At 46.3% G+C, this 25,451-nt stretch overlaps 1 protein-coding gene across 1 annotated transcript in view; it reads left to right on the top strand.

The window, feature by feature from the left end:
• LOC136560848 (IgGFc-binding protein-like) overlaps positions 1-25,451 on the top strand; it is a 93,770-nt gene that overhangs the window by 67,227 nt on the left and 1,092 nt on the right. Inside the window, exons 22-54 of the mRNA XM_066556925.1 lie at positions 238-294; positions 362-384; positions 469-618; positions 1,211-1,470; positions 1,574-1,658; positions 2,844-2,933; positions 3,304-3,545; positions 3,641-3,924; positions 4,036-4,313; positions 4,611-5,209; positions 5,569-6,133; positions 6,281-6,480; positions 6,585-6,965; positions 7,321-7,607; positions 8,620-8,676; positions 8,758-8,780; positions 8,865-9,014; positions 9,607-9,866; positions 9,970-10,054; positions 11,240-11,329; positions 11,700-11,885; positions 12,214-12,461; positions 12,730-12,907; positions 13,414-13,522; positions 14,027-14,121; positions 14,713-14,889; positions 16,931-17,133; positions 17,436-17,580; positions 18,336-18,580; positions 19,838-19,962; positions 22,883-22,986; positions 24,263-24,513; positions 25,115-25,244. Coding sequence (XP_066413022.1) covers positions 238-294; positions 362-384; positions 469-618; positions 1,211-1,470; positions 1,574-1,658; positions 2,844-2,933; positions 3,304-3,545; positions 3,641-3,924; positions 4,036-4,313; positions 4,611-5,209; positions 5,569-6,133; positions 6,281-6,480; positions 6,585-6,965; positions 7,321-7,607; positions 8,620-8,676; positions 8,758-8,780; positions 8,865-9,014; positions 9,607-9,866; positions 9,970-10,054; positions 11,240-11,329; positions 11,700-11,885; positions 12,214-12,461; positions 12,730-12,907; positions 13,414-13,522; positions 14,027-14,121; positions 14,713-14,889; positions 16,931-17,133; positions 17,436-17,580; positions 18,336-18,580; positions 19,838-19,962; positions 22,883-22,986; positions 24,263-24,513; positions 25,115-25,244 — 6,362 coding nt within the window. The remainder of the gene's footprint in view (positions 1-237; positions 295-361; positions 385-468; positions 619-1,210; positions 1,471-1,573; positions 1,659-2,843; positions 2,934-3,303; positions 3,546-3,640; positions 3,925-4,035; positions 4,314-4,610; positions 5,210-5,568; positions 6,134-6,280; positions 6,481-6,584; positions 6,966-7,320; positions 7,608-8,619; positions 8,677-8,757; positions 8,781-8,864; positions 9,015-9,606; positions 9,867-9,969; positions 10,055-11,239; positions 11,330-11,699; positions 11,886-12,213; positions 12,462-12,729; positions 12,908-13,413; positions 13,523-14,026; positions 14,122-14,712; positions 14,890-16,930; positions 17,134-17,435; positions 17,581-18,335; positions 18,581-19,837; positions 19,963-22,882; positions 22,987-24,262; positions 24,514-25,114; positions 25,245-25,451) is intronic.

Genomic DNA, 25,451 nt, shown 5'->3' with positions numbered 1-25,451 from the left:
GATTTCCCCATATATCACATAACTAGCCACTCTGGTGGGCCAGCACATGCGTGAGGAGACTCTTCTGGACAGGTGGAAACCCTGTCCTGCACTTTGTTTGCACTGCTGTGGGGGGTGTTATGGGAAGTGTGCAACATCCCCGTTTGGGAGCAAATCTCCGTTATCAAACATAGCTCTTCCACTTGTGTTTCACTCTGTTTCATTCACCTGCTCCTACAACCTTGCCTCCCTTTCCAGGCACTACAACGCCACCTCCACATACAACAACATCACCGTCACCTGGAACAAGCACAGGTACTGCTGTCTCACATCTGAGGTTTTTAGGGGCTGTGCTAACCTCTTCCCCCTTGCCTGTGCACAGGCATGCCCTGGATGTGCATGGATGTACCTGATTACTGGTGCTCATAGGGAAAAGGTGGCCCCACCCTCACTCTAAAACCTCTGCTTCTCTTTCTGCCCCATGTTCAGCTCCACCAACAGACTGCAATTTTGCCTGCACATTTGAAGAGGACTTCTGTGGGTGGGTCCAGGCAGATTACAGCAGCATTGACTGGATAAGGAACAAAGGCCCCACGCCCACGCCAAATACTGGCCCATCCTCTGACCACACAACAGGAGGTAGGAACAGCAACCAGGACACGGGCTGAGGGGTGTCCCCACAAAGATGGCAACAAACTTCTAACACCAAACACAGATCACGTCTTTGCTGGCCTTCCTCCAGAGCACTTTGTCCAGAGTCCCCGAGGGTCAGTGGATTCCTCTGGGAGGATTTCCAGCCCTGGCAATCGGCTTGTGCTGCCCCCAAGCAAGCAAGGACCTGCCATGCAGGGGAGAATGCAAAGCACAGCTTGATGACCTGTTGGTCTCTTGGGAAGACAAATGAGTCTCTGACTCTGTTACGGGATCCTGGCTTTTCCAGAAGGCAAAGATGAGGGTTCTCCAAATCTGCAGAGCCATGTGAGGACTGTGACAATACTGTGGGCGTGTTGCCATGTCCCAGTCCAAAGCATACATCTGCCGTGGCCCTGAGAGCACATTCATATCATTCTGGGGAGGGTTGTAGCTTGTGAAGGAACTGTGTTTGCTCTCCCCTCCTTCTGCCTGCCTGAAACTGCAGTTGGGGTGCTCCCAGGGCTGTGCTTGGGCTGTCCCAGGCTGCTTTGGGTACCTCAGATGCATCTGTGACAGTGTGGCTCGTGCTTTGTTTCAGATGGCTACTACATCTTCCTGCAAGGGAGGGCTGATACTCTCGCCGGTTTTGTGGCTCACCTGCTCAGTCCGGTGTGCAGCTGGGAAGGAACCCTCTGCTTCCGCTTCTGGTACCACATGTACGGAACTGCTCAAACCATGACCCTGCGGGTGTACGTGCAGAAGGGTGAGGAGCAAGTGATGGTCTGGGAAGAAGTTGGGAACCATGGAGACAGGTGGCACTTGGGAGAGGTCACAGTGCACACCACAGGAAACATGCTGGTAAGGCCACAGGCTCTCAGCGTCACCTCAGAGGAACCATGGCATCTAATGGCTCTTCCCATAAGCAGCTGGAGCTAATGCTGGGAACCATTCCTTCCCTTAGATCCTGCTGGAGGGAGAATGGGGTGAAGATGTGCGGAGCAACATAGCATTGGATGACCTCTCCGTTGTACAGGGAGCCTGTCCAGGTACAAGGCTTGGCTTTGGGAACGGCAGCTTGAGACATGTCACTGACCAAGGCGGCAGGCTCTGCTAGAGGCACAGCTGTGCTAGAGGCAGGAGCACAGGTTGTCTTTGGGCACTGATGCACCTTGTGCCCAAGTCTACTCTCCTCTGGGAGGTTGGGGCACTGGCAGTGCCTGCAGTCACTCTTTTATTTCACATGTTACAAGGCGCACGGACAAGACTCTGGCCACAGGTACAGAAAAGCCTTATCTGCTGGTGTGACCCAGCTAAACTGGTGGCAGAGCCATGGAGTGGGACAGCTCTGCCTGAGATGACACTCTTCAATCCCTGTCCTGGCTATGCCTGGTCATGGTGTTAGGTACTTCAGAAGGGTGAGGGAACCAGCTGTCTGCAACAAAACTCCCTTGTTGGTACACATCTCTCTAACTCTCTCTTGTGCTAGGTCCATCGACACCAACACCCACAGTCCCCTTGCCAGGTACCACAACACAGCCTGTACTCACCACCTCACCAACCACACCCACGCCAAGCTCAGGTACTGCCATGTTTCATCCCTGTCTCCTTCTGCTCCTTAAAAGTGTTTATTTTGTTTCCTCCATGTCCATCACCATGGGGCATGTCTGTCTCTTCCTTCGTTCTATCTATGCTGGTGGAAGAGTTTTTGATGTGGAGTCACTATTCTGTCTCTGTCCTGGGCGTCCTGAGCCTTTCTGGTCAAGCTTTTTGGCTGTTTGTGATGAGTGGACGAGGTGCCTGCAACAAAACTCCCCTGTTGGTGCACATCTCTTCTAACTCTCCCTCGTGCTACGTCCTTTGACACCAACACCCATGAGAGCTGTGCCAGGCACCACAATGCAGCCTGTACTCACCACCTCACCAACCAGACCCACACCCACCTTGAGTACTGCCACCTCCCACCCCCTTCTGATTCTGCTTGTTGAAACTTTGCATTTTGCTTCCTCCACAGCCCATGACACGGGATGGAGGCTCTGTACCAAAGGAGGGTGTGCCTCCTCCTAGCTCCCAGCTTTGCTGCTGGTAGTAACATTTTTGCAGAGATACAACAGGGCCCTCCCTGCCCTGTGTCTCTCGGGTCCGTGTGTCTGCTTTTAGAGGAAGGCTGGATTAGCTGCTTACAACAGAGGCCCATGTTGACACTTGCCACTTCTTCCTGTGTCTCTCCATAGGCCCACTTCCTACTACACCCCCTACTCTGCTGCCTAACGTTACAACACCGTCAACACCAAGACCAACAACAACACCTGGAACGACCTCAGGTACTGCTATTATTCCTGGACTTCTGAGTCCTCTCCAAAGCCCATACTGGGAACACGGTGCATTTGCATTTAAGGGCTCTTATTTGATGTATTTCAGTCTCCCTCAATAATTAGACATGCACTGAATCCTCTTCCCCTTCTAAGGGTATGTGTGGGACAGCTGTGCTTCCAGCAATAGGATGTTTCAGTAGCTTTGAACAGTATGTCTGGAAAATTAATACTATCCTGATACAGATCTAGAATACCTCAGCTTGTCCAGAAAGGCAATAGACCAGTCATGCACTAGATACTGTTGGAGCAAAGTGAACTGGGGAGAAGAGGCTGTAGGAGGTGCTCAACTGAAAGTTTCCTCTGGTCTTTCCACTGTCAGGCACCTGTGTGGTGGAAGGAGACCCTCACTACCACACATTTGACAAGCAGTTACACAATTTCATGGGCACCTGCACCTACACCCTCTCCAAGCTGTGTGACAGCAACAGCTCCCTGCCCTACTTCAACGTGGAAGCGGCCAACGAGCACAGGGGAGGCAACACCCGTGTGTCCTATGTGCGATACGTGGATGTCGATGTGGCTGACCAGCGGATAAGGCTGGGACAGGCCGGAGTGGTGACGGTGAGCCCGAGGGGGAGATGCTGTGGAGTTGTGTGAGCAGAGAGAACTGTGCCAAATGGGCTGCTCCAATCCTATCATGCTTCCTGTCCTTCCAGGTCAATGGAGTGGAAGAGATCCTGCCTTGCAGCCCATCCGAGGGTGTGGAGGTCTTGTCCAGCGGGTTCTACACCATGGTCATGACAGACTTTGGCTTGAGAGTCAAGTTTGATGGGAAGCATCGGGTGGAGGTGACGCTTCCAAGCGCCTTTGGGCAGAAGGTTTGTGGCATGTGTGGCAACTACAATGGGATAGCAGCAGATGACTTCCAGAACCCAGAAGGGACAATGGAGCCAGACTCCACCAGCCTGGGCAACAGCTGGGAAGTGTCCAACAACAGCAGGTGGGTATGGCCCCCAGTAGGCCTGGGGACACACTGGGCAAGGGCAGGAGGAGGAGGCACCAGGAGAAGTCCACAAATGACCCAGGGGCCCTTCTGCCTGTCTGTCCACAGCTGCTCAGCCGGACCTCTGCCCACCCCAGCCTGCAATGAGACCGACAAGCAACTCATCGGCAGCAGCCACTTCTGTGGGCTCCTCAATGACACCAGTGGCCCGTTTCAGGTGTGCCATGCAGTGCTGAGCCCCAGCAGCTACTTTGACACCTGCAGCTATGACCTGTGTGAGCTGGGGCTGGACCACGAGACCCTGTGCAACAGCCTGCAGTCCTATGCAGATGCCTGCCAGTCACTCGGTGTCCAGATACCTGTGTGGAGGAATGCAACCTTCTGCCGTAAGTCCAGACATGGGACCTAGGGCCCGTACTCTCAGGAAAACACAGGACTGGATTGGAAGAGTGAGCTGGGGAATAAGAACTATTCTCCCTATGAGCTGTGGGCAGATAGAGGTAGATATTAGTATTAGAGGCATCATTTTCTGTTTCATTTTGATTAGGTAGGGCTGAGAACACATGTAGGGCCAAAGACACTGAGGATAAAATAGAGATAGAGCTACCTTTTCAAAGGGGGATATTCAGAAGAAAGAGGTATTCCGTTCCCCAAGTAATTTGGTGGGTCATCTGTCTCTGCAGCAATCGCTTGTCCAGCCAACAGTCACTACGAGCCCTGTGCTGCAGCCTGCCCTGCCACCTGTGTTGACCCAACAGCTCCCTACAACTGCAGCCTGCCGTGTGTGGAGGGCTGTGTGTGTGACAGCGGGTACCTGCTCTACAACGACCGCTGCGTGCCCAGCCAGCAGTGCGGGTGCTGGCACAACGGGCAGCACTACCCCGTGGGCTCTGAGTTCTGGACGGACAACACCTGCTCCTCCAAGTGCACCTGTCCCGCACGGGGAAGCAAAGTGCAGTGCTTCAATGCCTCCTGCCCTGCGGGCCAGTACTGCGGGGTGCAGAACGGGAAACCTGTGTGCCTTGAACACTCCTATGGCATCTGCCACGTCCACGGGGACCCCCACTACCAAACCTTTGACAAGGTGACGCACGACTTCATGGGCAACTGCACCTACACCCTGGCCAAAGTGTGCTCCAACACCACCTCCCTGCCCTACTTCAACGTGGAGGCCAAGAACGAGCACCGTGGCAGCACCCGGGTGTCCTACGTGCGTGAAGTGGTGGTTGAGGTGTATGGACAGCGCATCGTCATCGTCAAGCAGCAGACGAGTCATGTGCTGGTAGGCAGTGGGGCTGCAATGAGCGTGGTGCAGCTGCAGGGCGGGGCTGGCTGCTGCTGGCAAAGCCTGGCAAGTACCAAAAGTCCCATGAATGGGTGGATTTCCCTGAAGACACCGGGTCACATTTTTTTCCCCTTTTGGGACGGGCTTGATGAAGAGGAGTCAAATGGGGAACCTGGGGCATGCTGAGCACAGTGCAGAGCCCAGCACACAGCTCTGTGAGCCCCAGGGCTGTTGGGGTGTGGGGACATCCCAGGCAGCTGTTTGCTGTGCCTGGGCTGGCAGCTGCTTTGGCAGGGCAGGAGCAGCCAGGGAGGCCAGGAACAGGCCCAGGACCCACTGTGGTGTGTGTGCTGTAGGTGAACAACGTGCGCCAGACGCTGCCGGTGAGCGCAGCAGGAGGGGCCATCAGGGTGAGCAAGAGCGGTCGCTACATCGTCCTGGAGACAGACTTCAGCCTCAGAGTGTCCTACGACGCTGACCACTCGGTGGAGGTGAAGGTGCCCACCACCTACTTCAACCTGACCTGTGGCATGTGTGGCAACTTCAACAACCGCAGAGATGATGAGTACATGATGCCCAATGGGCAGCAAGCCGCAGACTCCAATGCTCTGGGGGAGAGCTGGCAGGTGCCAGACAGTGACCCCTCCTGCGGTGTCCCCGTGCCCTCCCCACCCTGCAGTGCAGAAGAGGAGAAGCTCTACCGCTCCGACCAGTTCTGTGGCCTCCTGACCACCAGGCCTAGCTCTTTTGAGAGCTGCCATGGTGTCATCAACCCCCAGGACTACTTTGACACCTGCTTGTATGACCTGTGTGCCCTGAATGGTGGCCAGGAGTTCCTGTGTGCTGCTCTGGAGGCCTATGCTGATGCGTGCCAGGCAGCTGGTGTGACTCTTCTTCCCTGGAGGAATGCTACCTTCTGCCGTGAGTACCTGCCATTGCCAGAAAGGGAAATGGGCCACACCCTCTGCTCTGAACCTGTGGCCAATGCGTCTCTTAGATCTTTCCCTTCCCTCAAGGGTCTCCATGGTTGAAGACTTGCTGGTCCTAATTTTCCCCTTCCCCTTGCAGCCCTGCAGTGTCCTCTTAACAGCTACTATGACCCCTGCATGACCGGCTGTCCTGCCACCTGTGTTGACCAACAAGCCCCACAGAACTGCTCCAAGCCTTGTGTGGAGGGCTGTGCATGTAGCTCTGGCTTCCTCCTGAGCGGAGACACCTGTGTGCCCGAGGCCAACTGTGGCTGCCACTTTGAGGGCAACTACTATACTGTGAGTGAAAACCCTGCCCTGCTTTGCAGACCCCTGCCAGGCCAACGCCTCTGCCTGCACTTTCCTGCCTCACACACTGAGGTTTGGTGTTTCCCTGCCCGCAGCAAGGGGAATCCTTCGTGAATGAGAACTGCACTCGCCGGTGCCGGTGTGAAGGCAAAGGCCAGATGGTTTGCTCTGCCCTGTCCTGTGGCGAGGACGAGGTCTGCAAGATCCAGGATGGCCAAAGGGGCTGTTACCCAGCCAGCACTGCCGTCTGCCACATCTACGGTGACCCACATTACAGCACCTTTGATGGGAAGCTCCACCACTTCCAGGGCTCCTGCAACTACACAGTGGTGACGGGCTGTGACAACTCCTCTGTTGGCTTCACCGTCACCACCCGCAACAAACACCGTGGCAGCCAGAGCTGGACAGCTCTGAACTCTGTGGCACTGTCCCTCAAAGGCCTCCACATTGCACTGCGCGAGCACAAGGCAGTCTACGTAAGCCTCTCACTTTGGTACCTGGGAACAACAGACACACGGGACACTCTTAAAATATCCCACTGTCCCCAGGGAGAGCTTGCGGTTCCCTGAGCCTGCTTGGTGCTCACAGAACAGCAGGGGAGAGCTCTGAGTGGGGCCACATATGGTGGCTCATGCAGAGACAGATTCTTGCTTGCCCTCCTGAGCTTTCAGTGTGCCATTGGTCCCGTTGCTGCTGCCCTTGTAGGCCTGGGCAGGGTTTCTCATGCCAGCAGTGCTTCTGGCTCACTGGCACTACCCCGGTGAGGAACAGTGACCTCTCAGTGGAGGGCACCTCTTAATGCTTCTGTCTCCCTGTGTTCCCCTTCCCCAGATCAACGGTGCCGTGGTCTCCCTGCCTGCTTCTCCTGCCCCCGGCGTCACCATTTCCCTGAGCGGCTCCTACGTGCGGGTTTCTACCAAGCTGGGCCTGCAGCTGCAGTTCAATGGGGACCACGAGCTCCTAGTGAAGGTGTCTGAGAAGTACAAGGGCAAACTCTGTGGGCTGTGCGGGACGTACACTGGCAGCCAGCAGGATGACTTCATGCGACCTGATGGGGTGGTTGTACCCGACTTCAACGACTTTGGAACCAGCTGGATGGTGCCGGACGATGAGTGGCTGTGAGTCCTTGTTCCACCATGCACATGAACCACAGAAGGGAGTGTGGGAGAGGGGAGCTCTGAGGGACATCAGGAGGGAGGGCTGGTGATGGCAAGCGTGGGGCAAGGGAGAAGAGGCAGCTTCCTGACCCTTTGGAGAGTGGGCTGAGCCTTGTCAGAATTGTTTTCCTAAGCTGCTTGGATGGCAACTGCCTCAGCGGGTTGTTTCTGTCCACCATTGCCCTCCCTGAAAGCAGGAAGGGCAATGGTGCCTGTGGGCCACGAGTTCCACCCTTTCCAGTGACAGCCATGGGTGCCACTCTTAGTGCGGGATCTGGACTGCAGAAGCTGAGGTTCTGGCTGAGGTGGAGGTCAGGAAATGCAGCGGCTGCTGTCAGCAAGCTGCAGGGAACTCAGGGCTGTTTGTCTGCTTTGTAGGTGTGACCCAGCCATCAGCCCACCCGCATCCTGCTCGCCTGCTGAAGAGGAGGCAGCTAAGCAGCAGTGTTCAATCCTCACACACCTCGGTGGCCCATTCCAGCCATGCCATGCAGTTCTGCCACCCAAGACATACTTTGAGAGCTGTGTCTATGACCAGTGTGCCACGGGTGGCAGCACGGAGCAGCTCTGCAATGACCTGGGGGCCTATGCTGCAGCCTGTGCTGAGGCAGGCATTGCTCTGGGAGACTGGAGTGCTGGCACTGTCTGTGGTAAGCTTTCTGTTGACCAATCTCTGATTTCCTTGAATCTCGGGGACGAGGAATGGGGCAGTTCTGGGGGCAGGTCTTGGGGCAGAGATTTCCCCATATATCACATAACTAGCCACTCTGGTGGGCCAGCACATGCGTGAGGAGACTCTTCTGGACAGGTGGAAACCCTGTCCTGCACTTTGTTTGCACTGCTGTGGGGGGTGTTATGGGAAGTGTGCAACATCCCCGTTTGGGAGCAAATCTCCGTTATCAAACATAGCTCTTCCACTTGTGTTTCACTCTGTTTCATTCACCTGCTCCTACAACCTTGCCTCCCTTTCCAGGCACTACAACGCCACCTCCACATACAACAACATCACCGTCACCTGGAACAAGCACAGGTACTGCTGTCTCACATCTGAGGTTTTTAGGGGCTGTGCTAACCTCTTCCCCCTTGCCTGGCCACCCTTGCCTGTGCACAGGCATGCCCTGGATGTGCATGGATGTACCTGATTACTGGTGCTCATGGGGAAAAGGTGGCCCCACCCTCACTCTAAAACCTCTGCTTCTCTTTCTGCCCCATGTTCAGCTCCACCAACAGACTGCAATTTTGCCTGCACATTTGAAGAGGACTTCTGTGGGTGGGTCCAGGCAGATTACAGCAGCATTGACTGGATAAGGAACAAAGGCCCCACGCCCACGCCAAATACTGGCCCATCCTCTGACCACACAACAGGAGGTAGGAACAGCAACAAGGACATGGGCTGAGGGGCGTCCCCACAAAGATGGCAACAAACTTCTAACACCAAACACAGATCACGTCTTTGCTGGCCTTCCTCCAGAGCACTTTGTCCAGAGTCCCCGAGGGTCAGTGGATTCCTCTGGGAGGATTTCCAGCCCTGGCAATCGGCTTGTGCTGCCCCCAAGCAAGCAAGGACCTGCCATGCAGGGGAGAATGCAAAGCACAGCTTGATGACCTGTTGGTCTCTTGGGAAGACAAATGAGTCTCTGACTCTGTTACGGGATCCTGGCTTTTCCAGAAGGCAAAGATGAGGGTTCTCCAAATCTGCAGAGCCATGTGAGGACTGTGACAATACTGTGGGCGTGTTGCCATGTCCCAGTCCAAAGCATACATCTGCCGTGGCCCTGAGAGCACATTCATATCGTTCTGGGGAGGGTTGTAGCTTGTGAAGGAACTGTGTTTGCTCTCCCCTCCTTCTGCCTGCCTGAAACTGCAGTTGGGGTGCTCCCAGGGCTGTGCTTGGGCTGTCCCAGGCTGCTTTGGGTACCTCAGATGCATCTGTGACAGTGTGGCTCGTGCTTTGTTTCAGATGGCTACTACATCTTCCTGCAAGGGAGGGCTGATACTCTCGCCGGTTTTGTGGCTCACCTGCTCAGTCCGGTGTGCAGCTGGGAAGGAACCCTCTGCTTCCGCTTCTGGTACCACATGTACGGAACTGCTCAAACCATGACCCTGCGGGTGTACGTGCAGAAGGGTGAGGAGCAAGTGATGGTCTGGGAAGAAGTTGGGAACCATGGAGACAGGTGGCACTTGGGAGAGGTCACAGTGCACACCACAGGAAACATGCTGGTAAGGCCACAGGCTCTCAGCGTCACCTCAGAGGAACCATGGCATCTAATGGCTCTTCCCATAAGCAGCTGGAGCTAATGCTGGGAACCATTCCTTCCCTTAGATCCTGCTGGAGGGAGAATGGGGTGAAGATGTGCGGAGCAACATAGCATTGGATGACCTCTCCGTTGTACAGGGAGCCTGTCCAGGTACAAGGCTTGGCTTTGGGAACGGCAGCTTGAGACATGTCACTGACCAAGGCGGCAGGCTCTGCTAGAGGCACAGCTGTGCTAGAGGCAGGAGCACAGGTTGTCTTTGGGCACTGATGCACCTTGTGCCCAAGTCTACTCTCCTCTGGGAGGTTGGGGCACTGGCAGTGCCTGCAGTCACTCTTTTATTTCACATGTTACAAGGCGCACGGACAAGACTCTGGCCACAGGTACAGAAAAGCCTTATCTGCTGGTGTGACCCAGCTAAACTGGTGGCAGAGCCATGGAGTGGGACAGCTCTGCCTGAGATGACACTCTTCAATCCCTGTCCTGGCTATGCCTGGTCATGGTGTTAGGTACTTCAGAAGGGTGAGGGAACCAGCTGTCTGCAACAAAACTCCCTTGTTGGTACACATCTCTCTAACTCTCTCTTGTGCTAGGTCCATCGACACCAACACCCACAGTCCCCTTGCCAGGTACCACAACACAGCCTGTACTCACCACCTCACCAACCACACCCACGCCAAGCTCAGGTACTGCCATGTTTCATCCCTGTCTCCTTCTGCTCCTTAAAAGTGTTTATTTTGTTTCCTCCATGTCCATCACCATGGGGCATGTCTGTCTCTTCCTTCGTTCTATCTATGCTGGTGGAAGAGTTTTTGATGTGGAGTCACTATTCTGTCTCTGTCCTGGGCGTCCTGAGCCTTTCTGGTCAAGCTTTTTGGCTGTTTGTGATGAGTGGACGAGGTGCCTGCAACAAAACTCCCCTGCTGGTGCACATCTCTTCTAACTCTCCCTCGTGCTACGTCCTTTGACACCAACACCCATGAGAGCTGTGCCAGGCACCACAATGCAGCCTGTACTCACCACCTCACCAACCAGACCCACACCCACCTTGAGTACTGCCACCTCCCACCCCCTTCTGATTCTGCTTGTTGAAACTTTGCATTTTGCTTCCTCCACGGCCCATGACACGGGATGGAGGCTCTGTACCAAAGGAGGGTGTGCCTCCTCCTAGCTCCCAGCTTTGCTGCTGGTGGTAGCATTTTTGCAGAGATACAACAGGGCCCTCCCTGCCCTGTGTCTCTCGGGTCCGTGTGTCTGCTTTTAGAGGAAGGCTGGATTAGCTGCTTACAACAGAGGCCCATGTTGACACTTGCCACTTCTTCCTGTGTCTCTCCATAGGCCCACTTCCTACTACACCCCCTACTCTGCTGCCTAACGTTACAACACCGTCAACACCAAGACCAACAACAACACCTGGAACGACCTCAGGTACTGCTATTATTCCTGGACTTCTGAGTCCTCTCCAAAGCCCATACTGGGAACACGGTGCATTTGCATTTAAGGGCTCTTATTTGATGTATTTCAGTCTCCCTCAATAATTAGACATACACTGAATCCTCTTCCCCTTCTAAGGGTATGTGTGGGACAGCTGTGCTTCCAGCAATAGGATGTTTCAGTAGCTTTAAACAGTATGTCTGGAAAATTAATACTATCCTGATACAGATCTAGAATACCTCAGCTTGTCCAGAAAGGCAATAGACCAGTCATGCACTAGATACTGTTGGAGCAAAGTGAACTGGGGAGAAGAGGCTGTAGGAGGTGCTCAACTGAAAGTTTCCTCTGGTCTTTCCACTGTCAGGCACCTGTGTGGTGGAAGGAGACCCTCACTACCACACATTTGACAAGCAGTTACACAATTTCATGGGCACCTGCACCTACACCCTCTCCAAGCTGTGTGACAGCAACAGCTCCCTGCCCTACTTCAACGTGGAAGCAGCCAACAAGCAGCTGATAGTGCAGCAGTCTGTTCTTTCTAATCCGCCCTGTATTGTTTCTGATTTAATTCTTCCTATTTAATCAGAAAAAGCCTTTCAGATATGGCACTAAAAACTCTGTTCCCCTTTATATAACAATGTCTTAATCATGCCTTTTACCCAACTTTCTTCATCAACCTCTAACATAGATTTCAGATATGCCAGCATAGATTCTTTGTGGGTCCAAAGACCGAAGGCTGGGTTGGCCTTTGGAGTCTATGGAGTGATGTCATCACTGTTACATGTGAGCAACAAATACAACATTAAACAAACAATCTGGGAACCTAGCAGCTGCAAAAGTCTGGTGAAGACTGAGGAGCTTTTTTTCCTTCTTCACAGGTCGTGCTTCCTGCAGCGCCTCTGGGGACCCGCATTACAACACTTTTGACCACAAAGTCCATAATTTCATGGGGAATTGCACTTACACCCTCTCCAAAGTGTGCACTGCCTCAGAGAGTCTTCCATACTTTGATGTGTCTACAACAAATGAGCACAGAGGAGCCAACACCAAAGTCTCTTATGTGAAGTCAGTGCATGTGCAAGTCTATGGCAATCAGATTTCTCTGCTGAAAAACAAGAAAGTGAATGTAAGAAAATACTATTTAAAAGACATATATAATTTTTAACTGACATGCCGATAATTATTATCTCTGTAGAGTTTCTGATAAAACTTTATCTTTTTATTAATTATATATACCTCTTGTAATGAGATCTCCAACAAACTTGCTCAGAATTTCTTTAATCAGTTCCAGTTCCCCTATGCACAAGATCCTATCTTTCAGCAATCTGTATTAGCTGCTGGTAGTTGTAGGAGTCCCAAGAGCCATACACTCACTTTCACAATTTGCTGTACAGGTGAATGGTCACAGAATGACCTTGCCTGTATTTATTGAAAAGAAGATCAGTATTCAAAGCAGTGGTGGATATGTTCTTTTGGAAACTGACTTTGGACTGTGGGTGAGATATGATGGAAATCACTTTGCAGAAGTCTCTGTGCCCTCTAATTTCAGTGGTCTGCTCTGTGGCCTCTGTGGTAAGTGGTCGTGGTTGATTACTTAAAATTTTTTTCTTAGCATGTAGAAATTACAAGAGTACTTTGTGTTGTGAGTTTCTGATTATTTGGTTTGGATCATCTGGAGTTTTCTAGTTCAATTCTCTTCATGGGTTTTTCACACTTTCAATGCAGGAAATCTGCCTAAGAATATAATGGTGCAAATAGCACTGCTTAATTTTTAGTCCAATGTTCTACATGTAGGATGCAAGAAAATGAGTAGGGTTTTTTAGATTAATTTTTTCTTGGATGTAATCTAATTATATAGCAACTTACAGACTTCCTGCCTCAAATGTCTGAGCAGCAGCTCTTGTCAGTAATCAAAACACAATTATCCTCTTATTTTGCCCAGTACAGATTGATGTTACATGCACATTCTCCCTAGAATTAAAATTCTCTCATTTTAATTTATTTTGCAACCTGAAACCTAGGTTTTTTCTACAGGTTTGAACCTCATGTGTCCCATAAATCTCTTTTTACCCCCACAGGTAATTATAATGGTGATCCAAATGATGATAATATCAAGTCCAATGGTGACATTGCAAGTGATTCCACTGATCTTGGAGAAAGCTGGCTGGTGCCTGAGAATAACACCATGTATGTAAAATCATTCCATCATGTGGCATTTGCTGTGCAAACTCTTACAATCAAATATCCATCTACTTGCTGGCTTTTTCCCCAGTACCATTCTACATCTTGCAGCTGCCCATTAGAAGTAGGGAGCTGGACTTTTACATAAACCAGTGAATGATAAGATGGCTTGTCTCCTTTAAGTCTCATTTTCCAAAGTAGGAGCTGTTTGTTGAGTAGGAGGGGGGATGGTACATCAGTCTAGTTCCCTGACTGGAAACCGTAACTGTTTGGATCCCATAGCTCTTTTTTTTTCCAGCTAAGAATAAGCCTTTGAATCACCCAGAAGAGATCAAAAAAGGAGCCCATTCAGTGAGAGGGCTGACATCAGCTTTTCAAAGAAGCTGGATAAAGTCTTGTGACAGAAATAAAATGCACTCTTTTGTGCAGGGTAGTGATTTATTAATTTTCCACTGATAATATGATAGTAAGAAATGTGAAACACATGTTTGGTTTGCTTGCTTCCCCCAGATGCTCCAGTGGTGGGAAAGAAGAGCAATGTGATCCTGTGTTGGAGAGTGAAGCAAAGAAAAACACAGCATGTGGCATGATCACAGATCCAACAGGTAGTGTGTTGGTAGATCTCTGTCAGCCATGTGCTGGAGCATGGTCTAGCTTGTTTTGTCCCTTCTCTATAGTCTCTTTTTCTGAGCTTATATTGGAAGCATATAAAGCCTCTGGTGTGAATGGCCAATGTAAAACCCATAGGTGCCTGGCTAGAATGTACCATCTGTTCAGACAATGCCAATGTGTCCATGAATTTTATCTGAGAACCATAGCTGCTCTTTGTGTTATAGTGGCTTGTACTCTGCTTGCTAGAGAAGCAGCTCAGACGGACAGTCAGTGTGTGTATTACAGACACTTTATCTGAAATTCTGTATGTGTTCCCTGCAGTTGGATAGAATTAGTGGTTTCCCTAGGCACTAATGCTAATTTATTTAAGTTATGCTGTATCAACCTTGCAAAAGGAAGAAAACCTGATCCAGAGAGCCCAATCTTACAATATGCATTGTGTATCTATTTCAAGTACTAGATTAACTTAACACAGCCTGGAACACCCACAATGTGTTTGCTGTGACAGAAAATACACGGTGGTCAGTCTTAACATTCCAGTGGGTTGTTTCTATCCTTTAATATGTCTTTCTTGATTTATACAGGAATCTTCAAGGACTGTCACAGCAAGGTGCCTCCACAGAATTTCTTTGAAAACTGTGTTTATGACATGTGTTTCACTGGGGGACAGGCAACATCCTTATGCTACGGACTGCAGGCCTATGCTGAGTCGTGTGTCAATGCTGGGATATGCATAGAGTGGAGGAATGCTACTCTTTGCCGTGAGTGTTTTGATATAAAAATATATTCTGAATTTTAACTTCATTGTCCTCTCCCTTCTCCATGCATGTTATTTCATTTTACGTAATGTTCTGAATATAGTCTCTCTCTTATAATGTCTTGAGCCTGCTTCAGATTCAGAACCATTCCAGGATTTGTACAAGCCACTAATTTAGAGAACTTTAGGATACATGCATATTAAATCCTTTAAGTTTTATAATATTTATAATTTACTATTAGTTTCTTGGAAAAATCTGATTACATTCAACTGTGTCTTATGTGAGTTCTGCATTGAGGAAATAAGTTCCTTTCCTTCAGTGAAAATCTACCATCGTCAATGTAAGTGGAGCTGGTAGTCCTCCATAAAACATACTTATCAATGGCCTTTGGTTAAAAAGAAAAGAGACCTTTAAAAAAAAAAAGAGATCTTGAAAAGCAGCTGTTTCTAGGAAGTGCTTTATTTCTCTCTAAAGCAAAGAAATTAAGAAGTGTCAGGTCTCAATTAATTCTCTTCACAATGACTTTATGGCAAATTTAATATAATGAACTCATATTTCTTAGAATAAAGCTTTCCAGGGGTTCCACTGGTGCTGATTCTAAGCAACACTGGACAGGTTTCTGCTTTTCAGACATACAGTCATAGAATCATAGAATGGTTTGGGTTGGGAAGGACGTTAAACATCATATAGTTCCAACCCTCCTGCCAGGGGCAGGGATGCCCTCCATTAAAACAGCTTTCTCAAAGCACCATCCAACCTGGCCTTGAATAATTCCAGAAAGGGAACTTCCAACTTCCAATAAATCCAACTTTTCTGGGCAACATTTTCTAAAGGGCATTTAAGTCCATAAACCACACACCTGGAGGAAAAAAAAAATCCTCTAAAGGTCTTTTAAACCATACTTAAATAAACCATAATTGTTCTTTATGCTTTTTTGCCTTACACTAATTTTTATTATACCAGTTACCACCGGATTACCTTCTGCAGATCTGCCTCTTTTTTCTTTTTTTTTTCTTTTTTTTTCTTTTTTTTTCTTTTTTTTTTCTTTTTTTTTTCTTTTTTTTTTCTTTTTTTTTTCTTTTTTTTGGTGTGATCAACAATTCAACAATTAGCTCTGCATTTAAACTAAACCATAAAAAAATTGATAGGTTCTAGGAGCTGGTCAGTTTGGAAAAAAGAATTTCTGTGATAAAGCACCCAGTAAGTCAGCCCTAAGAAGACAGAGCACAGAGAATTTTTATATAAAAAGAAGATAGAACAAGAAATGAGTGTTTAACCCTCCAAATTAAATTAAAGCTGTGGACATCCAGACTCCATAGTCTGAGGCTATAGGCCAGGACCTAAATATCTATGACTTCATTGTAGTAATAGAGAAAACTCAGTAACACTAGAAATATTGACTCTCAAGTGCTCTCTTCATCAGTGATGCAAATAAAAATGCAGTTAAAGTCCTGACCAAGGGAAGGAAGTCTGGCTAGATGACTGGAGATGTCAGCTGTAATTAATTGTCTGACAGGACTCAGAGATCCTGTTGTAAGGACAGAAATAAATGAGAATCATATGTAGTGATTTACAACAGAATCCAGTCAAACCCCTGTTTTTCTGTGTTTTTTTAGACAACAGAAATGGGCAAATACTACAGGATTTCTGTAAAATGTAACGTTATCCCTGGGGACCATGTTTTAAGCAATAGAAGCCCAATTCTACCATAAGCAGGAGGGGTGTGAAAGTATATTGTTCTCAAGGAGTATCAGTGAAACACAGAGTGTGATTTTTAGTTCTATTTTGGAATATATAGCAGATGCTCAAATAGTAACTACAGTAATGGGGACATACCAGCTGGTATGGGAAAATATTCTTCTATTCCCATAACTGGGTCACTTTATGCCTTTAAATCAGCAGAAAAAGGTTTTTACTTAGCACTCTCCTGTCAAACTTTCTAACAGCCATTTTGCATATTTCAGAAGCAAACAGTGAAAGCATCAGGAAGAACTTTATTATGATTTTGCCCTTTTGAGTGATCATTTCTTTTCTCTTTATTTAGCAATGTCCTGTCCTGGAGGCAGCATCTACAAGGGCTGTGGTACTAGGTGTCCCTCCACCTGTTTGAACATGTCAGCAGTTGATTCCTGCAGTTCTTTGCCAGTGGAAGGTTGCTTCTGTAAGGAAGGCTATGTTTTGAGTGGAGACAAATGTGTGACAGAAAGCAACTGTGGTTGTGTTGATGAAAAAAACCAGTATCACCAGGCAAGTTACATCAGATATTTAAAGAAAAAAAAGGAAAAATCCAAAAACAGGGGGTCTCATTCTTTGCCACTGTGAGGGAAAAACCATGTTAATAATACTACCCAATTCATATTTACACCATTAATAATTTCAAAATAGGCTTACTTTGCCAGCTTTCTTGGTCCATAAACTGCATGGCTACAATTGCCCAAATTATTATATATCATGAACATTTAAATACTAATAGTTTGATTGTCACCTATGGTTTTATCTTCCTACTTATCTTACAATATATACTTCTACACCTTTTTTTTCCCATGTAGCTGAATGAAAGCTGGTTCCCCCGTTACCCCTGCAATGAGCGCTGCACCTGCAGGGCAAATAACACCATTGAGTGCATATCCTGGGAGTGTGGGGTCCAAGAGGAGTGCAGTATTCAGGATGGTGTGCTGGGCTGTCATTCCAATGGTGAGTCCTGCCTGAAAACCACCCCAATGTCAATTCCATCAGTAGATCCTCTTCTTCTTCTAGCTTTATTATAAATATCTTTTCATATGGGATGGTAAAAAGTTCCAACTGACTTCTGCCAGTGTTAAGAGATGAAAATGCATGATGTTCTGTCATGCAAGCACAGATGCCCTCCTGTTGTAGTGGATATCAGCAAAAACTGATGCTGCCCAAAAGTTTGCAAGGTTACTTGGATTCTATTTGTCCTGATAATGAAAATTCAAGTCCCACATCACCAGTGCTGCAAGCTTTAAATTTGGTTGCATTTCTGTGAGAATTGTATTCTGTGGGCCTGTGTAATGACAAGTGCATTATGTATTGATGTATATAGATGCAATTTTATTTACTTTATGTTTACATCTGTATTTATACAGTTAATTATGCATTTTTATATAGATAAGTAGAAAAGCTTTGTATTACTCTCAACTAAACTATAAAACATAGCTACAACAGCATATAGAAGCATATACAGAAGTTCATTTGCTGCCAAGTTGTCCTTTTGTATACAATTTGCAAATTAAATTTAAGAGATGATTTCTGGAAACTTCTTATTTACAAATAAATGTCATTGGCATGAACCTGAGATGCCTCTCTGAAAGTTTGCCCATATAATAAGGATCAGGATGAGGTTGCTATACTAACGCAAACTGCTTTGGTCACCTGTGTCCATGGTGAAATCCAGTACAAAATTCTTAGATTATTTTTTTTGCCTTCAGGTCAAGCAATATGTCAAGTGGTAGGAGATCCCCATTATTTCACTTTTGATGGAATGAAGTACACTTTTGTGGGAACCTGCACCTACACTTTGGTTGAGGTTGTCAACACTGCCACCAAAGTCATTCCTATAACCATACTTGGCAAGAATGAAGACAGAGGACTAAGAGGGGCCACATACCTGAAAGAAGTCTACATAGATGTGTATGGTGTACGAATCACCCTTCAGAAAAAACAAGGAATCCTGGTAAGTGGTGTTTTTTTCCAGAAAAAAGTGGCTCTTTTTTCTGGAAAAAAATATCTTAAAATTAGCTCGCTTAGAATAGCTGTAGGAAAAAGGATCTTCATATATGTCCTAAGGAACATATATGCATATGCTTAACAATTGTGGGTACCCCCATAAAGTGGATGTCATGAGGAAATATAATTTCTCACTAGTTCCCAAGGCTTCTGGTTTGGGTTTATGGACCTATTGTCCTTATCTTAGAGATTAAACCCAGGGTCTCCAGATGGGGGAATTGTTGCCTGAATTAAAATATGACACTCCCCACTTAAACAGTTTTTATCAACCCAGTCATCTATAGAGAGCAAATTATAATGTATCAGCCTAGAAAAACATGGGGAGCCATGGCAGGGAATCTGCCCCAAGAGTGAGAAAGAGCTTGTTCACAACCAGGGATCTTTCCAGCTCCCTGTTAAAGGCACAGCATATGAGTCCTGCCCAGCCCTCCTCAGCTAAAAGGCTGATTCCTGCCACCCATAGTTGGAGTATGCAATGGTGGAAATGTCAAGAGCTAAAACTGTCACAGAGAAATTTTCAGCACTGCTAGGAATATAGACTGTGAGTTTTCATGGAAGAATGTCCATACTGACAAATGACACATCTCTCCAGCTGAACAACGAGAGAGTCTACACTCCAGTGCAGAACCGACTGCAAGGCGTGTCCATTGGAAATGTTGGCAGATTTATAGTAGTGGAAACTGACTTTGGTGTGATAGTGAAATATGATGGCAATCACCATCTGGAAATCACCCTCCCACGCTCTTATTTCTCACAGGTACGATTTAACAAACATCAAGAGTTGTTTCAAAACTGCTGGTTTGTGCATTTACTTCTAGTTTCTTTTATTCCTGTGTTTTGCTGTTGCATCTTTCTTTGTAGCTGTATTGTACCAAATGTAATTTTTTTCCTTTCTGTTTTTTTTTTTTTTTCTATTTACAACAGTTTCTTTGTGTTCCAAGGGGGTAGTTAAAGAAAATTACCTGTCTAGGGGAATACTTCCAACTTAGAGAAATAAACAGCTTGAAGCCCTAGGGAATCACAGATTTACTGTAATTTCTGTTCTGTTTCTCCATGGGTACAGTCAGAATGTCTGAAATGTCTGGCACAGGATTGGTTGGTGGTGGTGATTTGGTCACATTATTTCATAGGCAACAATAAGAAGTTATTGGGGAAGTTGATGCAAAGAGGTCATGCTTAGAATATGATTCTTTTCCATCTGCAGGTGCATGGCATGTGTGGCAATTTCAATGGTAATCGTGAAGATGATCTGTCCTTGACCAATGGTACAGCTGTCACTGCCCCACAGTTTGGAAATAGCTGGGAAGTGGAGGAAGACAGTGATAAGGGGTAAATGTTAAATAATTTTTATACCTCCCATCTTGCTTCAGGACCACGGTGAATTGTTTTCAATTGTTTTGACTGTCTGCTACTTTGTAATATATAAGCACTGTATACCAGACTTTTCTCTTCTTGAATTTGTAGCTCAGAAAACAGCCATCCCCACAGGAAACCATTTCTCACAGGAAACCACTGCACAGGAATATCACAGCTGTTCTACATACACACTTGGAGAATGAGTCTTTGGGGCAGTCCACAGTGTGGACTCTGTTTATTTCACACTGATAACACCCAGAGCAAGATGATGGTACTGGGGAATGGTGAGGGCCAGCTGCTCCCTGGCTGACAGGGAGCCATACATATGTGACAACACAGCTGAATAAACTGTGGCCTCACCAGCCAGGGACCATCCCGCTCTACTTGAGCAAGGCAAGCAGGGAAGTCCCACAGAAGGAAGCTAAGGTCAGCCTAGCTCAGTTCAGGTCACCACACAGAAATTTATAGTGATGACACATATCCAAGGTCAAGCTGTGAAGTCAATCCTCTAGTCAGGTTCAAGTTCAATGAGAGTGATAGGTGTCAGACACAGCATGGGGGTTGTCAGGCAGGTCTACTTCTGCTCAGTCTTTCATCCATTGAGATGATGAGGAAATCAGAGTCTCCAGCATTTTCTACTTTTCATTGGAAAGAAACTTCTCAGTTTCAGTCTGTCTTATAGCAGCTTTGTCTGTGCTTTCTTGCAGTTGTTTGCCAGACTTAAGAGAAGATGATGAGCCTCCTTGCACTGCTGAGAATAAACAAGTCATTGAAAGACAGTGCAATGTTCTAAAATCAGACAAGTTCAAAGTGTGCCATAGTCTAGTCAACCCTGATGACTTCATAGAGATCTGCATCTATGATATGTGCCAGTATGATGGTATGAAGTCTGCTCTCTGTGATATAGTTCAAGTCTATGTGGACACCTGCAAGAATCATGGAATCACCATTAAATGGAGAAATAGCACATTCTGTCGTAAGTACACAAGCAAGTGAAAAAACTGAAACCTGAATTACTGATAGCATGAAAAAATCAGCAGAATTCATTGAACAAGTAAAAGAAAATTCAATCTAAGTTATCACAAAATGCAATTCTACTATCAGGATTCCACTGCTGCACTGAACTGAGTTCAGATTCAGATAAACACAGCGATAACCCAGAAATAGACAAGTTATGGATATTAATGTGGAGTTAGAATGGCATTGGTAGCCAAATGAGATATTGTAGTCAGCCTAAAATGGAGAAATAATATAACCAGAAGACTAAAAGAAAGAGGGATACTTTGTTAGGACACAGGGCTCAATCCCACTCACTGTGATTTGAACAAAAACTGTCAATTTGCCCAGTTATTTATTATGGACCCTGTTCTCAGATTAATTTCCAGGGTATATGCTTCACTCCACCCATTCAACAAAGCTACAAATGATCTAACAACTAGTATAGATGATGTTTTCCTGTGTAGTTTTCCTGTGTGACCTTTCTTTACAATTTAGTATTGCATTGTGGAATTATCAAATAATGTTGTGGAGAACAAAAGAGTTAACAAAAGAGTTGGTTAAAAAGCAAGTCAGATGAAGGTTTAAGAGATCCATCAGAAATCCCTAGTTGCCTCCTTGCCAAGAGTGAAGGAAAATACTGGACTAACAAATCTTTTCTCATGTTACACTGTTTCTTGGCCTGTCCCCTTATGCATGTCTAGTCATTGGCAGAAATAGGGTTTAGAGCTAGATGAACCTGCAGTCTGACATGTGCATATCTGCTGCACTTGCATGTCTGTAGTTAAGCTAAATTTACATCTGGTTTGCATCAATGGAAGGTTGAATATTTTAAGGAATTTGCCTTTTAGAGTCTCATTTCTAGCAGTGCCCAAAGAGGCTTTTGCAGCTGAACTGGAATACTAAATCTGGAGCCAGGTGGTTCAGGCATACCTGTAATAAAACTGAATAAGCAGTTCCAGAGAGCAGTCTTTGTTACAGTTTTTGTTGTTTTGTTGTTTGGGGTTTTTTTAAGTAAAACATTAAAATAAAAACCAGCTGATGATAAAAATCAGCTATTAAAAGGCAGTTCTGTACTACCATTCCATAGGCCAAGGTGTAGCTTTCAGTGTTTGCAGTGCACTTTGTAAATGTATTTAATAAGGCTGACTCTGTTTTCCCCCACAGCATTGCCCTGCCCATCCCGGAGCCACTACAAAGACTGTGTCTCTCCCTGCCCATCAACATGCAGTGACATTTTTGCCTCTTCCCTTTGTGAGAAGACAGAAGAGTGCACAGAGGGCTGTGAATGTGATGATAATTATGTGCTCAGCAATGGCAACTGTGTGCCTCTCAGCAGTTGTGGCTGCAAGGATGATGACAACAATTACTACAGTGTAAGTAGTTTAAGGAGCAAATCTCTGACTTCAGAACTTGTAGAAAATTGGTCTCCTGCCCATCTTAGTATGAGAGAAAGAGAGAGAGATCAAAGACTTCAGGATCTACCTCTTAAATACCTTTCATCTGATTAGTAAAAGCTGCTGCCTTGGGTGTTAGGAGATACAGATGCTTGTTTGGTACTTTGCGCCTGAGGCCAAAACTGAAGCCTATTTTAAAACAGTCAATTGTTCAGAATTATTCAGGCAGTCTGTCCTAGTCCAGTTTTGTGTTCAAATTCTTATGTTGAAGACAGTAAGATAAATGGACTGAGATCCCCTCTCACAGGCTCTTGGTGAGACTACACTTAACCAAGCAGTCGTGGAATTGCCAACTGGGCAAGGTTGCACCTAGATAATGTCCACATCCATGGCTTTTGAACTTCCACTGCACTGCAAAGCTGAGCACCTTGATAATGTACTATTAACACAACTTGTGTCCAGGCTGGGGAGACATGGCTAACTCCACACTGCACCAAAAGATGCCAGTGCCAGAAGAACGGTGTCATCAGTTGCAGGAGCTACAGCTGTGATTCTAGAGAAACCTGCGTGATCAAAGATGGAAAACACAAGTGCAATCCAACAGGTATGTGCAAGCAGGTCTTCACTTGGGTTCACTTGAGGGCTGCAGAAGGAGGGAGGATGTGGGTGTACATACTTTCTTTCATGGAATTTCATTCTTTCACTGGGAAAGAAGGAAACTCTGGCTGTTTTGTTGACAACATGTTATCAAATAACAAAAGGCCTCAGTTCTCATAACAGAAGGTTCCTATTCCATGTAGAAAATTTGTAGAGGGACATGGATACTTGGGTATAATTTACTTATATCTAGAAATTTGACAGTTCAATCTGACTAGTTTGACTGAAATTTCTTTTTTAAAAATCCCACTGTATCTACTGAACCCAGTTTGTGAATCCCATCACAATAACCCTGTTTTTTCCATTGCATGTTGATTTGAGAACAGAAAAAAAAAAAAACCAACAACAACACAAAAACTAATAAGCAAAACCAGGACAGAGCAGATCTGGACAGATATATGATAGGCCAGTCAGAGGACTTTGGTGCTTTTCATTCAACATTTGTGTTGGCTAGGCAAAGTTAATCCCATATTCTCTAGGTAGGTTGGGTTAATTAGGAGAGAGCTTCTTGCATAGTGTCCCTAGACTTCAGTTTTGAAGAATAGCATGGCATCAGTCCTACTGTATTGAGGATCAATACAAAAGCATAAGGCAAATTCAGTGTCCCCAGTACATTTTGGCAAAATATCTGAGCAGAGGCATCCCAGCAGTTTTAAGGATATGTAATGTAATAGACCTTCCTATGCCTTGCTCCTGGAATAATGGTTTACTCTGTGCTCAGTGGTCGAGGAGAGTACATAGATGATAGTCACTGTATCTGATTGTTAGGTCTGGTAAACCCAATGATCAATTTAGTAACGTCAGCAGAAATCAGTGACAGCACTGAGTCAGCCAAAATCAAACATTGCTTTTCAATTATGTAACAACACATGGCAGAGGTTATGAAAACAACATCTCTTATTAGGCCAGTTCAAGCTGTACTTGTGTCAGAGTCATTCCTCTGCAGAGGAATGTGCACAACTTAGACTCAATAAATTCTATAAACCCTAATGTTCTGCTTCAGCTCAGTTGGCTCACAGTGGTTCTCAGCAGAGGAATGAGTTTCTCTGTCCATCTCTCCATTTGAGTTTCTATTCACTAGAGTGCAGCCTGAGCACCCATCTTTGCTTTCAGACCTGCATGCTAGCAGCAATCATTTTTATCTAACAGTTTGGACCACTCCAGGCATACCATCTGGCACAGGCACACTTAGACTGGAGAGTAATGAAGTTCTTCCCTTGCAGGTTTTGGGAGATGTCAGGTCATGGGCGACCCACACTACATCACCTTTGACAGGCTGGTACACCACTTCCAAGGGAAATACACGTATGTTCTAGCTCAGAGCACCCCTGACCTACCTGACACTCTGACACCGTTCAGCATTGAGGGCGTGAACTATCCTTTACGTGGAAGTCGACACATTACCTACCTGAAAGAGATGCTCATCAATGTTTACAACCACACTGTGCGATTCAGGCAGAACAAGCAAATTCTGGTAAGTCCCTCCCTGACTGCAGAGCACAAGGAAGGCCCTTGGAGTAAAACACTTTTGAGTGATGGACATTTTTTTTGAAAAATTAAAGTATTAAAGTGAACTGTATTATTACAACAGCGCCGTGAGGCAACCACAAATGAGATTTTCAGTCGTGTGGAGTCTTTTTTCCCCATAGCTATGAGAGATACAATTCTACATCAAAAAAATAAATCAATAGGTATAGTTTTAGCAATGAAACTCCAAATATCCCAAGGCTTACAATAAAGCCACACCAATTTTTATCAGTGGTAAGGAAAGGTTTGTTTTATGCTAGGATAATTTAATTTCCTTCCTCTTTACTGGTGTGTAAGAGCATACATAGCTGCTATATTACATTTTTAGCTAAATAATAGATATTTCTTTGGATGATATGAAAGTACTGTGTTGAGATCACTTTCCTCAATACATGATTTTGATAACTTAAAAAAATAAATGCTGTTAAATTATCCAATATATTTATCATAAAACCAGAGAAGTGTTGGATTGTATCATTGACCTGTGCAGAAATCAGATTTTAATTTGCCCTATTTATAATGAATTTTATTTTTTTATTCCTTGTTAGTTGGATGGTGTGAGAGTGAGGCCCCCTGTTCGACCTCATGAAGGTATTCGTATATATCAGAGGACAACAAGAATTTACCTGGAGACAGATTTTGGCTTATACCTGAGCTTTGATGGCAGTCAAAATGCAGGTAAGTGATGCTATAAAACTTTGCAGAAATATTTATGCACAGCCCCCAAAAATGTTCTCATTCCAGAGGAGGTCTAAACCCAAGGCAAAACTTGAAATCTTCACTCTTTGCTCTTATGGTCTTTTGTTCTATAAAATACCAGAAAATAGCCAGAAAATACCAGAAAGAAGTGTTTCCCAGTAGCCGGAAAAAACATTAAACTGGCAT

This window comes from Molothrus aeneus, chromosome 10 (genome assembly GCF_037042795.1).
Source record: "Molothrus aeneus isolate 106 chromosome 10, BPBGC_Maene_1.0, whole genome shotgun sequence".
In the NCBI taxonomy this organism is placed as follows: domain Eukaryota; kingdom Metazoa; phylum Chordata; class Aves; order Passeriformes; family Icteridae; genus Molothrus; species Molothrus aeneus.
The sequence above is the reverse complement of the archived record's forward strand: the minus strand, read 5'-3'. Positions and strand labels throughout refer to the sequence as shown.